This window comes from Myotis brandtii, unplaced genomic scaffold (assembly GCF_000412655.1).
Source record: "Myotis brandtii unplaced genomic scaffold, ASM41265v1 scaffold260, whole genome shotgun sequence".
NCBI lineage: Eukaryota > Metazoa > Chordata > Mammalia > Chiroptera > Vespertilionidae > Myotis > Myotis brandtii.
This window is the reverse complement of record NW_005359881.1, coordinates 662363-675003: the sequence shown is the minus strand read 5'-3', so window position 1 is coordinate 675003 and position 12641 is coordinate 662363. Positions and strand designations below refer to the sequence as shown.

Genomic DNA, 12641 nt, shown 5'->3' with positions numbered 1-12641 from the left:
CCCTTTCACAGGGGTCGCCTAAGACCATTGGAAAACACATATATAATTACATATTGTTTTTGTGATTAATCACTATGCTTTAATTATGTTCAATTTGTAACAATGAAAATACATCCTGCATATCAGATATTTACATTATGATTCATAACAGTAGCAAAATTACAGTTATGAAGTAGCAACGAAAATAATTTTATTGTTGGGGGTCACCACAACATGAGGAACTGTATTAAACGGTCGTGGCATTGGGAAGGTTGAGGACCACTGCTCTAGAGGCCCTGGAGAATTAGGCCCTCTCTATTGCCATGAGCAGAACCAGACTCATGGCTCTCTAAGAGGGCAGCAGAGGGCTGTGGGTGAGGTGAAAGCCAGGCAAGAGTTTCTATGAGGTCTTTTTTTGCAGGGGGGGGCAGCATAGAGAAGTGGGGCCAAGAGATATGAGAACAGGATGGTCACTACTGGCACCCTGCCCTCAACTCTAAATCCTTGGGGCATTGGCTTCATTTCTTTCTACGCTTTCTTCACTTTGAGCTGGATTGAGATGATCTAATTCAACACTCCCATTGTATAGATGGGAAGACTGAAACCTAAGGAGAGGAAATAAAGATGTGAAGTCACATAGCCAGTGGGGGACAGAGCTGGGGCGATTGCTCTCTCTTCCCCTCCATGCTCCCCTGGTGGGCCATGATTTCTCCCCAGGTTTGGAAGGTGTCAGCACCCCACTCACACCAAAATCAGCCCTGATGTGGTTATCACTTCAGATATGTTCAGCAAACTCTTTGAGTGCTAACACTTATAGAAGGAACTTTAATTGTGACTTAAAACAAAAATACCATTGCACAAGTAAATATGGCCACCATGATAAACACAGTTGGTCTTCACCACAGGGAGTTGGTGGAGGCAGAAATCTCCTTGGAAGTAGCTGGTAAGCTGAGCACTTGCTGTGGACACAGCCTCTGTGGGCGGAGTTACGGAGGAGGAGGGACAGGCTGGGCCCAGGGCAGCCTGTGAAGAATCCGGTCTCTAAGCCGGCAGCATGGCGTGGTGGGAAGGGCTGTGCCTTTGGAGGCACAGAGCCTGGGTTTGAAATCCAGACCCACCTACTGGCTGTCCCACTTTGGGCTGATGTCTGGGAGCCGAAGCCTCCGCGCCTGCAATGTGAAACGATGACATCATCCACCTCAGAGGGCTGCTCTGATGTTGGAGCCACAATCACGGCTGGCTTTTAATCCAGGCGGCGCAGAGCAGCGGTACAAGGCTGGGCCACGGTGTTGGACGATGGCATTCAGATCTTTGTCCTACCACTTATTAGCCATGTGACCCTGAACAAGTCACCTAATTTTCCTGTGCCTCAGTTTCCTTATCTGTAAAACAAGGGCAATGGTATCTACCTCGTCAGGTTGTCAGGAGGATAATTTACATAAAGGTCTCAGCACAGTGCTTTCCATATAGTAAGCCCTCAATACATGTTATTTGAAGTTGTTCTCATTATCAATAATCAGAGTTTATTCTCTCAGTAGACTGGGGACGGGAATTACTCGCCGAGCATCAGGGACCCACATCGCCCACTTGGCTTTGCGGTCTCAGCCGCTCCTCTTGTCTTCAGTGATTGGCTTCACTGCCTTGTGTGGGGGCGCCTCCTCCTCCCGGCCCCTTTGATGTGGGAGTGCAGAGCGATGGCCTAGATTCTCTCAAAGGGAGGCACGGAGGGGCGGGGTGCTGAAAGGCAATAGAGCCTAGTGTTCGTGGGGGTGATGAGGGCCTGCCAACCTGGTGGGAGGGATGTGGGGGGAGAGGATGGAGGAAGATATGGATTTTTAAGGGGCCTATTTCCTGTCAAACAAAACGAGTATGATAAGAGTAACTGATTTCCTAAACCTTCAGGGATGGAGACAGCTACGGAGAGTCTCCCATCCTCACCCACGCTCTGTAGGAAGAGGATTCTGTGACGCTTAGACGCATCGGAACCTCAATATCCAGCACTGATTAACTTAAGGGGCAGAAGGCAATGTCCCCCTTGGTCTCAAGGCAGGGCCACGTCTTAGGCATGAGCGATGGCACTGGGCATTCACTGAAGGCCTGATTCATGCCTCCGGTGGAATGAAGTTTCTGAGTTTTAAGGGCTCCACGAGAAAGGGCCATTTGGTGCCAGGCAGAGTGTGTCACTGGTGTCACATGCAAACCAGGCAGCAGGCCCGAGGCAGCAGACTTAGTGTCCGAGGCCGGGCCTTCTCAGCTCAGGCACATCATAGCTTCACTTGACATCATACATGACTACACCCCCTCTGGACAGATGTGCATACAGATGTGCTGTCTCCAATGCATGCACACACACCTGCACACCTATGGGTTCTTGGTTTGGAGGGCAGTGGATGGGTCCTCATCCCTAGAGTCCGATTCAGCAGGTCTGGGAGTGAGGCCTACACTCTGCATTTCTAGTAAGTTCCCCGGGAATGCTGGTCCCAGACCCATCCTCAGAGCCATGGGTCCAGCTTGTCCACAGTGGGGTAGGGAGTGTTTCCTGAGACCTGAGGGAGGGTCCTCCTTACAGACAGAGGCCCAGGTGCCCACTGAAGGGGCACAGGCACTGCCCCAGGCTCTGCAGCGAAAGGCTTCCATTTCCTTCTCTTCCCATGAACAGTGCCAACAACAGCGCTAGGAGGCAGTACGCCTGCGAAAGGAGGCTGCGTTCTGAGCCAAATGACACTACAAAGCCCGGACTGCCCCACTTTTGAGCTGGGAGGAGAGAAGGTCCCGGCTGTCTGTCTGACATGTAGCAGAGTCTGACTGTGTCAGGATTTTCCACTCCAGGGCTATTTTCGCCTTTGATGCCATGGGCTTCAAGGGAGGCCAGACAGACTTGACCTCCATGGGCCTGGGATGACATGGGAGGAGAGAAGGTCCCGGCTGTCTGTCTGACATGTCAGCAGAGTCTGACTGTGTCAGGATTTTCCACTCCTGGGCTATTTTCGCCTTCGATGCCATGGGCTTCAAAGGAGGCCAGACAGACTTGACCTCCGTGGGCCTGGGATGACGAGAGGTTAGGTGCAGGCACTTGGGGGTCAGCGCTCCATCTGGGACCCACGGATAGGACTCACTGCAGGGCCAGTGAGACTTACAAAGGCTGCTTACAGTGTCTTTATTTTTCTCATTCTTTGATTTCTCTTCCTGGGATACCTTCTGAGGCTGTGTTCATTTCGTCTCATTTCTCTCTCAAATTAATTCATTGGCTTGTATACTTTAATGTTTCTATAATCCTCCCTTTAATGTGTATACTTAATAGTGCCTAAGAAAACCTGTAACCTGGTTTGGTGTTGGGCTAAAATAATCTATCAAAGTACTGGTTATTCAAAATGCATACATTAAAACAGATGTCTTACAGAAAAAGCAAATAAATACAACTAATATGTATTTCAGGGAATATTTAGGAAACAATAACATGCAGATCACTGTAAATTCCCTAAGTGTCTGTGTTACGTCTTTGGAGAAGTTGGGAAACAGAGGCAGAGAGTACCTTTTCTAGACAAGGAGCTTAAATGCGACAGCCATCTTTGTGCCATCTCAAGGCCGTGCTTAGATGCTGCCTCCTCCGGGAAGCCCTCTTTGATTACTGCAGCATATTTGGGTCTGCCATTAGCTTTGCATCAGATTATGGGATACACTGAACTATAACAAGTAAATGTGGGCGGCGTCATGATTATTTCCGTCATCAGGAAAGGACAATGGACAGAATCGGGCTCATACCGTTCCTGCTCCCTGAAACAGCACCTGGGTAGGTCATGTGAAAGTGGACGACGGAACCCCAGGTTCACACCCTTTTCCGCCTTCCCTGTCCAGTCCCCAGCACGAAGCCACGAAGGTCTTGTGCTTCCTGAGGACGCCCAGGCCAGGACTTACGGTGGTTTATGTAGGCAGATGGATAGCTTTTCTGCATGATATTTAGTGACCAAGAAACAAATAAGACCCCACCTCCGGCCGCCCGCGCGGGAGGGCACTTACGCTTGTCCTGCAAGGAGTCGTGGGGCACCTCCCCCTGAGGACTCTCCTCCAGGTCTCCGTAGTGCAGGACCTTGTGGTTGGGGGAGAGCCGGCAATACCAGAACTTGTCTGAGGAGGAGAACACAGAGAGGCACAGGTGAGGGGTCGGGGTTCCCACGGCCCTGCCAAAACACTCATTTCCAGACAGCACCGCCTGGAGAACAGGCCATGCGTCCGATCGGAACTCTCTGGGAAGGAATGGGTTCTAAGTTCTTGATGGCGACCAGGAGGGGCGGTGGGGACATCTGTTCCCCCGCTGAGAAGCAGGGACAGGGCTCAGCAACGCTGCCCGCACTGCAGGGAAAAGCAGGAACAGAGCAGGTCCCCGGGGCAACGTCTGCTTATGCTCAGAAGCTACTAGAGAAGAGGGGCTGCTTATCAGGCTCCAGGAGGCAAAACCACCATCTTCCTTGCATAGTTGCCGTCGATGTTTGTTCCAAAACATGCAAAAGGCTAAGGAGCTTGACCGCAGCAATATCTGACCGCCTGGAGAACAGGCCATGCGTCCGATCGGAACTCTCTGGGAAGGAATGGGTTCTAAGTTCTTGATGGCGACCAGGAGGGGCGGTGGGGACATCTGTTCCCCCGCTGAGAAGCAGGGACAGGGCTCAGCAACGCTGCCCGCACTGCAGGGAAAAGCAGGAACAGAGCAGGTCCCCGGGGCAACGTCTGCTTATGCTCAGAAGCTACTAGAGAAGAGGGGCTGCTTATCAGGCTCCAGGAGGCAAAACCACCATCTTCCTTGCAAAGTTGCCGTCGATGTTTGTTCCAAGAACATGCAAGAGGCTAAGGAGCTTGACCGCAGCAATATCTGATGGAACGGCTGATGGAATTTCCTCCGGCCGGAGGCTCACCATCTCTTGACCCGACCTCGCTGCCCAGCCCAGCCCTTCTCTTGTCCCACGGAAGCTCCTCTTTCTCTGTCTACACTAAGATGCTGGAGAGCAGAGAGCACCATGCCTCACCACTGTCAGCGATGTGCCTGCTCCTCCCCATCGAAGAGGAAGTCTGGGACAGACGGGAATGAGAGGCTGGGAGGCTGGTCTGACTCCTGAGAATCAAATGCTGGTACTCAGCCGGGGTCTCCCGCGGGATAAGGGCTGGCGGACTGCGCGCTGGGAGAACGGGTGGCACCCTAACCTGGTTATGTCTGCCTCGAAGGTAGAGCGGCTCTAAGGAAAGGCAGAGGCCCAGCTCCGACCAGCACAGCGCCCACTTGTCGGGGAGACGGTTTCAGCGTCAGCCGCCAGCGGCAGCTTGATTAGCAGTCTCTTTCATGGTAATAAAAGTGTGTGTTTTCTTTTCAAAACCCAGCATGATGGTACCAGTTCCACAGTCCCTCTGGGCAATGAGTGAGTGGACTGTGTCACTAACAGCAATTAGAAGAAGCAGTGAGAACAGTCAAAGGTAGTTTACTAGCATTTAAAGAGAAAACAGGAGTTACTACAGAGGCCTCCCAGTCAATTAGGAATTTAGTACATTAACAGCCATCTCTTCCTTCCCCAAACTCCAAAACTAAAGCATGGAGACAATTCTCTCTTTTTTTCTCTCTCTCAGCCATCTCTTCCTTCCCCAAACTCCAAAACTAAAGTATGGAGACAATTCTCTCTTCTTTTCTCTCTCTTCTCTTCCCTTCTCTTCTCTACTCTCTCTCTCTCCACCTCCATCTCCATCTCTCTGAAGGATCAGAGGGAAAAGCTGGTTTCAAAACACACAAGCCTGGGAAGGTCTCCAGGGCTGATTAAAGCTGTTCTCAGAGTCACGTGGCTCATTATGGAGCTAATAACCACTATGATCATAATTCCCACGGTAACATGCGACAGACCTTCATGCGAGGATGGAAATACTCTGTGTCTGCTCCATCAAGGGGATGAAAAGAAACTGTACATTTTACTGAATGTTAATGAACTTGGTAGTTTATTGTCTGTCTTCACCATCCAGGCTGAGACAAGTTTGGGGCTGGCCCCGGGTCCTCAGGGGAGATGACCACAGTGAAGAAGAGCTACCACTGTTGAGTGTGACAGGCTGGCCAGTTCAGGGAGGCACAGGGCCCAGCAAGAACCGCGTCCTGATCCCCTCTGCTGTGGACTCAGCCAACATCTCAGTCTTGGGCGCGGAGGCCACCACTGGCTGCTGGCTGCTGGCCCCAGGGGGCCTGCGAGTCCTGTGTGTGGGAGGCAGAGTGGACGCTGCTACTCGGATTTTGGATCTCTCATAGCTTAGCTGAAAATGTGGCATCTTCAGCAGGCGGTCTACTGGCTGCCTGAGGCCGACCTTCCCAAGTCACACAGCGGGAGGGACCCCAGCACTATTTTCAAGGGAGCCGTCATCTTTCAGTCGATGCGATACCAGATTCCTCTCTGAGTGCAGTGACGGAAGTCGACAGCTGAGGGGCAGGCCACGGGAAGGTCACCCTACCTGCAGGTCCTCCATGTCACTGGCCATTCCTCAGAGGGAGAGTCCTGTGTTTTGATTCAGAATCCTGCCTCCCTGGAGGCTGCTGTCTCCCTTCACAGCAGAAGATGACCCCAGAACCCCAGAACCCCAAATCCTTCTCCAGGTGGTTTGGCCTCACCAATGCTTTGGAGTCCCATAGACCTGGGGACACACTTGGCCCTGACACACCAGCTATGGAGTCTCATACAAATGATAAAAACCTTAGGGCCTGGCTGGTGTGGCTCAGTGGTTGAGCGTTGACCTATGAACCAGGAGGTCACGGTTCCATTCCAGTCATGGGCACATGCCTGGGTTGCGGGCTTGATCCCAGTGTGGTGCATGTAGGAGGCAGCCGATTCATGATTCTCTCTCATCATTGATGTTTCTATCTCTCTCTCCCCCTCCCTTCCTCTCTCTGAAATCAGTAACATATAAAAAAAAAACAAAAGTAAGGGCCATGGAGCTGCTGGGACATCCTTGCTCTTCTGTGACTGGGGGTGACGTGCTTACCACCTCAGGGCCTTGGCTCCCTTATCTGTACACTGGGTGCACCCGGTAGCTCCTTCATCGGGTTATTGTGAGGGTGAAATTCATGAATGTAAGTTACACCACAGCCTGGCACGTGGTAAGCTCTCAATCAACACACGGTAGCTGTTGCTGAACCACAACTGCAAACTCATGGTATTACGTGGCCCAGAAGGGCTCTTCAGCTCCGTGGATCCTCTGGAATTCTGGACTTCGGTTCCCCTTGGGGTGCACAGGGTATCTGAGCTCACAGGGACTGGGATCCCATCCGAGTTCAGGGCTCTTCAGCTCCGTGGATCCTCTGGAATTCTGGATTTCGGTTCCCCTTGGGGGTGCACAGGGTATCAGAGCTCAGAGGGACTGGGATCCCGTCCGAGTTTCGTGCTGCATGGCCTCCCCTTAAACCAGCGCCACGCCCCTGGGACTCCCACGGGGCAGGTCCGGGTTGGAGCGGCCCCAGCCACCATACCTTGCCTCCGCCGGGAGTTGAGTTTCCTGAAGCAGGTCCCTTCCACGAGGCGGTTTAGACGCTGCTGTTTGATCAGCTCCAAGATTTCTGGCTGAATCTTCTCCTTGAGCTCCCTGTGAAAACAAACACATTTCACAGCGGGCCTGGGGACAGGGCTTTGTGGTGGGGGGGAGGGGGGAGGCAAGGAAGGCAGCGGGGAAGGGGGTGCAGCTACATCTTTTCATGAACATCCCAATGCCTCCCAAGCTGGGCTTTAGAGACTCATCCGAGAAGGCTTATCTGTTACAATAACACGATGGAGCCTCTGACATTTACAGAATCCCCACAAAAGCACTAGCCACTTGAGTGATGTTTTTCTAGACCAAAGTGTCCCGAGAAATTTCTTCTCTTGTTTTACAAAGACACACATAAACTTCTGCAAAAAATCACACAGCTCTGCTGTGCTGATAAATCTCTGGTCACATCCCCCCTCGCCCCAAGTCGGTCTCGGAGATGATATTTGCGATCTGATCAAACAGGGACCTCGGGCAATGGCATGACAACTATTCCACAACAAACGCTGAGTCCGGGGCAAACCTCGGAACCATGTTTTGCTTTCGGTGCTGTCACCTGCAGATGGGAACGATGCACTGTCCAGGGTTCTAGCCCAGAGAGACGGGATGGTGAGGACATGAATTAAGGCTTATTTGCATCCTGCCTCTGGCTAACAATGTAATTTCCTTCTACATGCACTGGGTTGTGAAGCTATCTTGACAGAGTTCAATGGATTTTTAAATCCATTTTTAAGAGCAGAGATCTTTTTATCATGGGGATGTTCATCGAGCTGCTCTAGTGGGAACTGGGCAGGGAGACCCAGAGCCCAGCCCTCGGGGTGGTGCTGAAAGTAGTGATTAGAACGCAGACCTAGAACTCAGAAGGCTGGGCCTTCAATCTAGGCTCTGCCCAAGGCGAGCCTGTCATGTAGCCCATCTAAGCCTCAGCTTCCTCATCTGTACAATGGGGATGGAGTGCCTTTCCTGGGAAGCTGCTGTGACTCCCAAAGGAGACAGTGTGCGCACAAGGTAGCACTGAGTTTGCTTAGATTATGTTCTCCAAACGCTCCGTGTTCGACAGGAGCTGAGGCTCACACACCGTGACCCTGGGCTTCCTCTGAATCTAGGGTGACCTGTCTTCTGTGGTGTTCCCTTCCCAGGTGGGGAAGGAGCAGTTTCCCTGGCTCTGGTTTTGACAAATATTCCTCTCGTTCCATCTAAAGGCCTCGTAAATCAATAAAAGGAGGAGTAAACGAGGGAGGGCCCGGCTGGTGTGGCTCAGTGGTTGAGCATCGACCTATGAACCAGGAGGTCATGGTTTGATTCCGGTCAGGGCACATGCCCAGGTTGTGGGCTCAATCCCCAGTAGCGGGTATAAAGGAGGCAGCCAGTCAATGATTCTCTCATTGTTGATGTTTCCAACTCTCTCTCTCCCTCTCCCTTCCTCTCTGAAATCAATAAAAAGGTATTTTTTTAAAAAGAGAGGTAGGCAAATGAGAGTGTGAAGAGCAATTCCAAGCCTAGCACTGTGACAACTCCAGGTCCAGGCCCCAGGAGGCAGAGAGACAGACGGCACCCCAGGCTGGTGAGATTCTCTCCTGGACCGGGGTCTGCCCTCTGAGTGCTCCCCAGTGTTCATCGAGAACAGAGGTTGGCAGACTTGCTCTGTGAAAGGCCAGAGAGTAAACCCTGCAGGCTTCGTGGCCACATTCTGTCTGTGCAGCTACTGGACTTAACTGCGAGGTCAAGGGAAAGCAGTGGACGGGTGTCACTGAGGTTTTCCAAAGACACTGGGCGGCATTCCCCGCCCCGGTGCCCGACCTCATCCCATGCAAGTCCGCATCTCTGCTCTGTGGCTTCTAAGGTGACTTGGGGTTTGAGAAGGAACGCCATGGCTTGGCTACTGTCTTTTCAGACCTGTGCACCTTTTTAAACTGCATCTTAATCATGCACTTGGCAAAGGGACTCTGAGGTAGACGAGCATGAGCTGAGGGATCAGCGGGCTGGACTTCGAGTCCTGGTTCCCCCGCTGCTAAGAAAGGCCTCAGCTGCCGAGACTACATCCTGGTCCTCGGATGGGGACAAGACCTGCTGATCTCACAGGGACGTGAGAAAACAAAACAGAGGTGCCAAGCGAATTGCCAAGCATTAGACATGTCAGATATAGAAGAGCCAGTAACAGAAAGGGAGGCAGAAAGAACAAGAATCAGAAACAGAGAGACAGGGAGACAGAGACAGTACGAGAGAGAGAGAGAGAGAGAGAGAGAGAGAGAGAGAGAGAGAGAGAGGTTTAAGATAGGCTTCCCAGTGACACCTGTGCTGTGAGCTGGCTTCACACAAAGCTTAGAAGAAGCTGTGTCCAGCAGAGTGAGCATAGCACCAAGTACCTTCCTTACCCTCCCCCCGCCCCATTTCTTTCCCTGTAAGTGACAAGGGCACCAAAACTGCCAAGCTCTTAGAAAGGGACAGGGAAGACACACGGGCCAGTGCTAAGAAAAGATGAAGCAAACCAGACAGCCTTCGCGCCCAAGGTTCAGCACATCTTACAGATGCAGACACATGAAATTAAGTGACTGCTGCTGGTGGGCTGTGATGCCAAGTCCTATAGAGAGGGGCCCTGCCTCTCTGCCCCGGGCCTGCAGTTGACAGTCACAAGGGCAATATGAAGTGATGCCGAGCGGAGCCAGCAGGCAGGGAGGAGGTGGATCTCGCCTCTCAAGCGCTCCGTCCCTCCCACACACGCTGCTTGAGTGATTTTGCTTTAATTATCACGGGCCTCACTCTGGCTGGGCCAGCGCAGCTTGCCCCTCAAAGGCACCTCCAAAGAATGTCGCTTCATGAGCAACAAAGTTTGCTCCCAGTGGTAGGAAGGGTCCCCAATGTTTCAGCTACATCCTTAGAGGGCTCATCAGTCCCTGGGCCACGTCCTGGTTTAGATCCTTCGACCAGCACCTGCCCACCTCCCGCTCAGCCCGCCCTGCCCAGCCTGCCCAGGGGCTGCTCGGATGCCTCGGAAGGTCTCTCGTTGGCCTCCCGCAGAGAGCTCCCAGCGCAGCCCGGCTGAGAGAGACTTTCACTCCAGAAATGGCCCGTCAGAGCCCTGGAGGAGGTGGAGGTGGAGGTGGTGGGTAACTTACAAAATCGGGCGAGACTGGAAGTCCTCCTGGTTCATCCTCTCAGACTGGCGGATTTTCAGGATCTCGGTGTAGCTCAGGTTCTGCAGTTTGCTCTTGAACTGGTCCAGGGAGCTAGGCTTGGTTGTAAGAGCTCTCATTACCTGCTCCTTCACCACCTGCATTACCTGTAGGTTAAAGGAAGACCATGATGTTCTGGGGTTGACCTTGTCCATTCAGAAAAGTCTCCAGCTAATAGCTCCCTAACTCAGTGAACCCCTCTGGGTGCTCTCAGCCCAGACCTTGAGCGTGCTTTTCCCAAGAGTAAACTACCATTGTGCACGTCTCCCATTTTCTTTTGTATCGTTGGAACCATGGGGAGGAGCTGGGTGGGGCTGGGGGCAGAGAGGCTTGGTGTGGGAGGGGCACTTCACTGGATCCAGACAGGAGGTGACCGCTACCGGACCGACACTATGAAACACACATTCAAGAATGAACGAAGTCCAAGCAACAACGAGGCGTCCGCATGAACATTCCTTTTCCCCAGGAGAAAACCGCTGAGACACGATGAACTAGAAGTTCGGTTGGCATCAATTCAAATGAATATGAACCGATATCCACCACCCACCCCTCCCAGATGCTATCCCCATGTAGTTAAGGCCTGAGTGTTCATACAAATGATGCTTTGGGATCATACAAATGCCTCTTTGAGGTCTATTATATTAGAATAGACATATCCCCCTAGAAGCCTCAAGAAAAAGAGAATTATCTGGTAATTTGTGCCCCAGGACAGACCCGGCCCATAAAGAGGCAAGTACCCACTGCACCTCTGTTAATGTGGACTCACCTTCATGAGGGTGCAGGCAGCAGGCGAGGCCAGCAGACACAGAGGCAGAGGTCTGCAATGATCAGCTGCTGCTTTTTTTTTTTAACCCTCCACTACAGCTGAGAACAACTGTTACTGTTGATAAGGGAACTGCTATGCGCTGTATATGATGGTAGGTGCTTTAAATATGTTCCCTCTTTAAATCCTCTAAGGTCTAGGAGGTAGTTATTATCATTATTCCATTTACATATAAAGAAGCCGAGGCTTCGAAAGAAACATGAAGTGACTAGTTCAAAATCAGACAGCTGGTTGGGAGGTGGGTGAGCTGGGATTAGACCCAGACTTGTCAATACTCTACTGTCCTGCTGCCCAGGGGTGGCTTTGTAACTTCGTGTAAGAGAAAATCCCAAGTGCAGGTCCACTACATGCTAGATCCCATGCCAGGCATTGTGTGCTTACCGCCTCAGTGAGAGGAGGCGTTATTACCGCTATTTCAAAGGGAAAGAAACTGATACTGAGAAAGATTGAGGCCTTGTCCAAGGTCGCAGATATCCAGCTGAATCCTAAGACACCAATAGCCCAATATGGCGGACACAGCACATACATCATCACGTGAACAGTCTCGGGGTAGTGCTCACCCTTTGTCACTATAAATGCGACCCCAGCCCACTCCTGATGATCACTACTCATTCACTATTCATGTATGGTAATGACCCCGTCACTGCCCATGGACAGTCCCACCAAGATGCCATCTGCATGGAATCTTATTGTCACGGACGTGACCATTTCACAGCATGGAGACGCTGTGGCAAACCGGAACCTCCTCATCACTGCTAGGCGATGGCAACATCTCCCCCCTCAGCACACAGCGGGCAGCTGAAACGCGCTCCTAACATTGACCATCACCAGATCACCCCCCACTAGCCACCGTGGTCTCCCCACTGACCAATCAGCATTCTTCCCCAGGCTTTTCTGACTGGGCTGGAGGCGGAGAGCTGCCCAGGGGTGGCTTTGTAACTTCGTGTAAGAGAACATCCCAAGTGCAGGTCCACTACATGCTAGATCCCGAGCCAGGCACTGTGTGCTTACCGCCTCAGTGAGAGGAGGCGTTATTATCACTATTTCAAAGGGAAAGAAACTGATACTGAGAAAGATTGAGGCCTTGTCCAAGGTCGCAGATATCCAGCTGAATCCTAAGACACCAA

General features: G+C 51.9%; 1 protein-coding gene across 5 annotated transcripts in view; it reads right to left on the bottom strand.

The window, feature by feature from the left end:
- ELMO1 (engulfment and cell motility 1) overlaps positions 1-12641 on the bottom strand; it is a 402414-nt gene that overhangs the window by 11745 nt on the left and 378028 nt on the right. For all 5 annotated transcript variants that reach the window (XM_005868063.2, XM_005868065.2, XM_005868064.2 and 2 more), the window contains 3 exons: positions 10635-10798; positions 7466-7578; positions 3997-4104 (listed from right to left, as the gene is read on the bottom strand). In XM_005868063.2, the coding sequence (XP_005868125.1) occupies positions 3997-4104; positions 7466-7578; positions 10635-10798 (385 nt within the window). The remainder of the gene's footprint in view (positions 1-3996; positions 4105-7465; positions 7579-10634; positions 10799-12641) is intronic.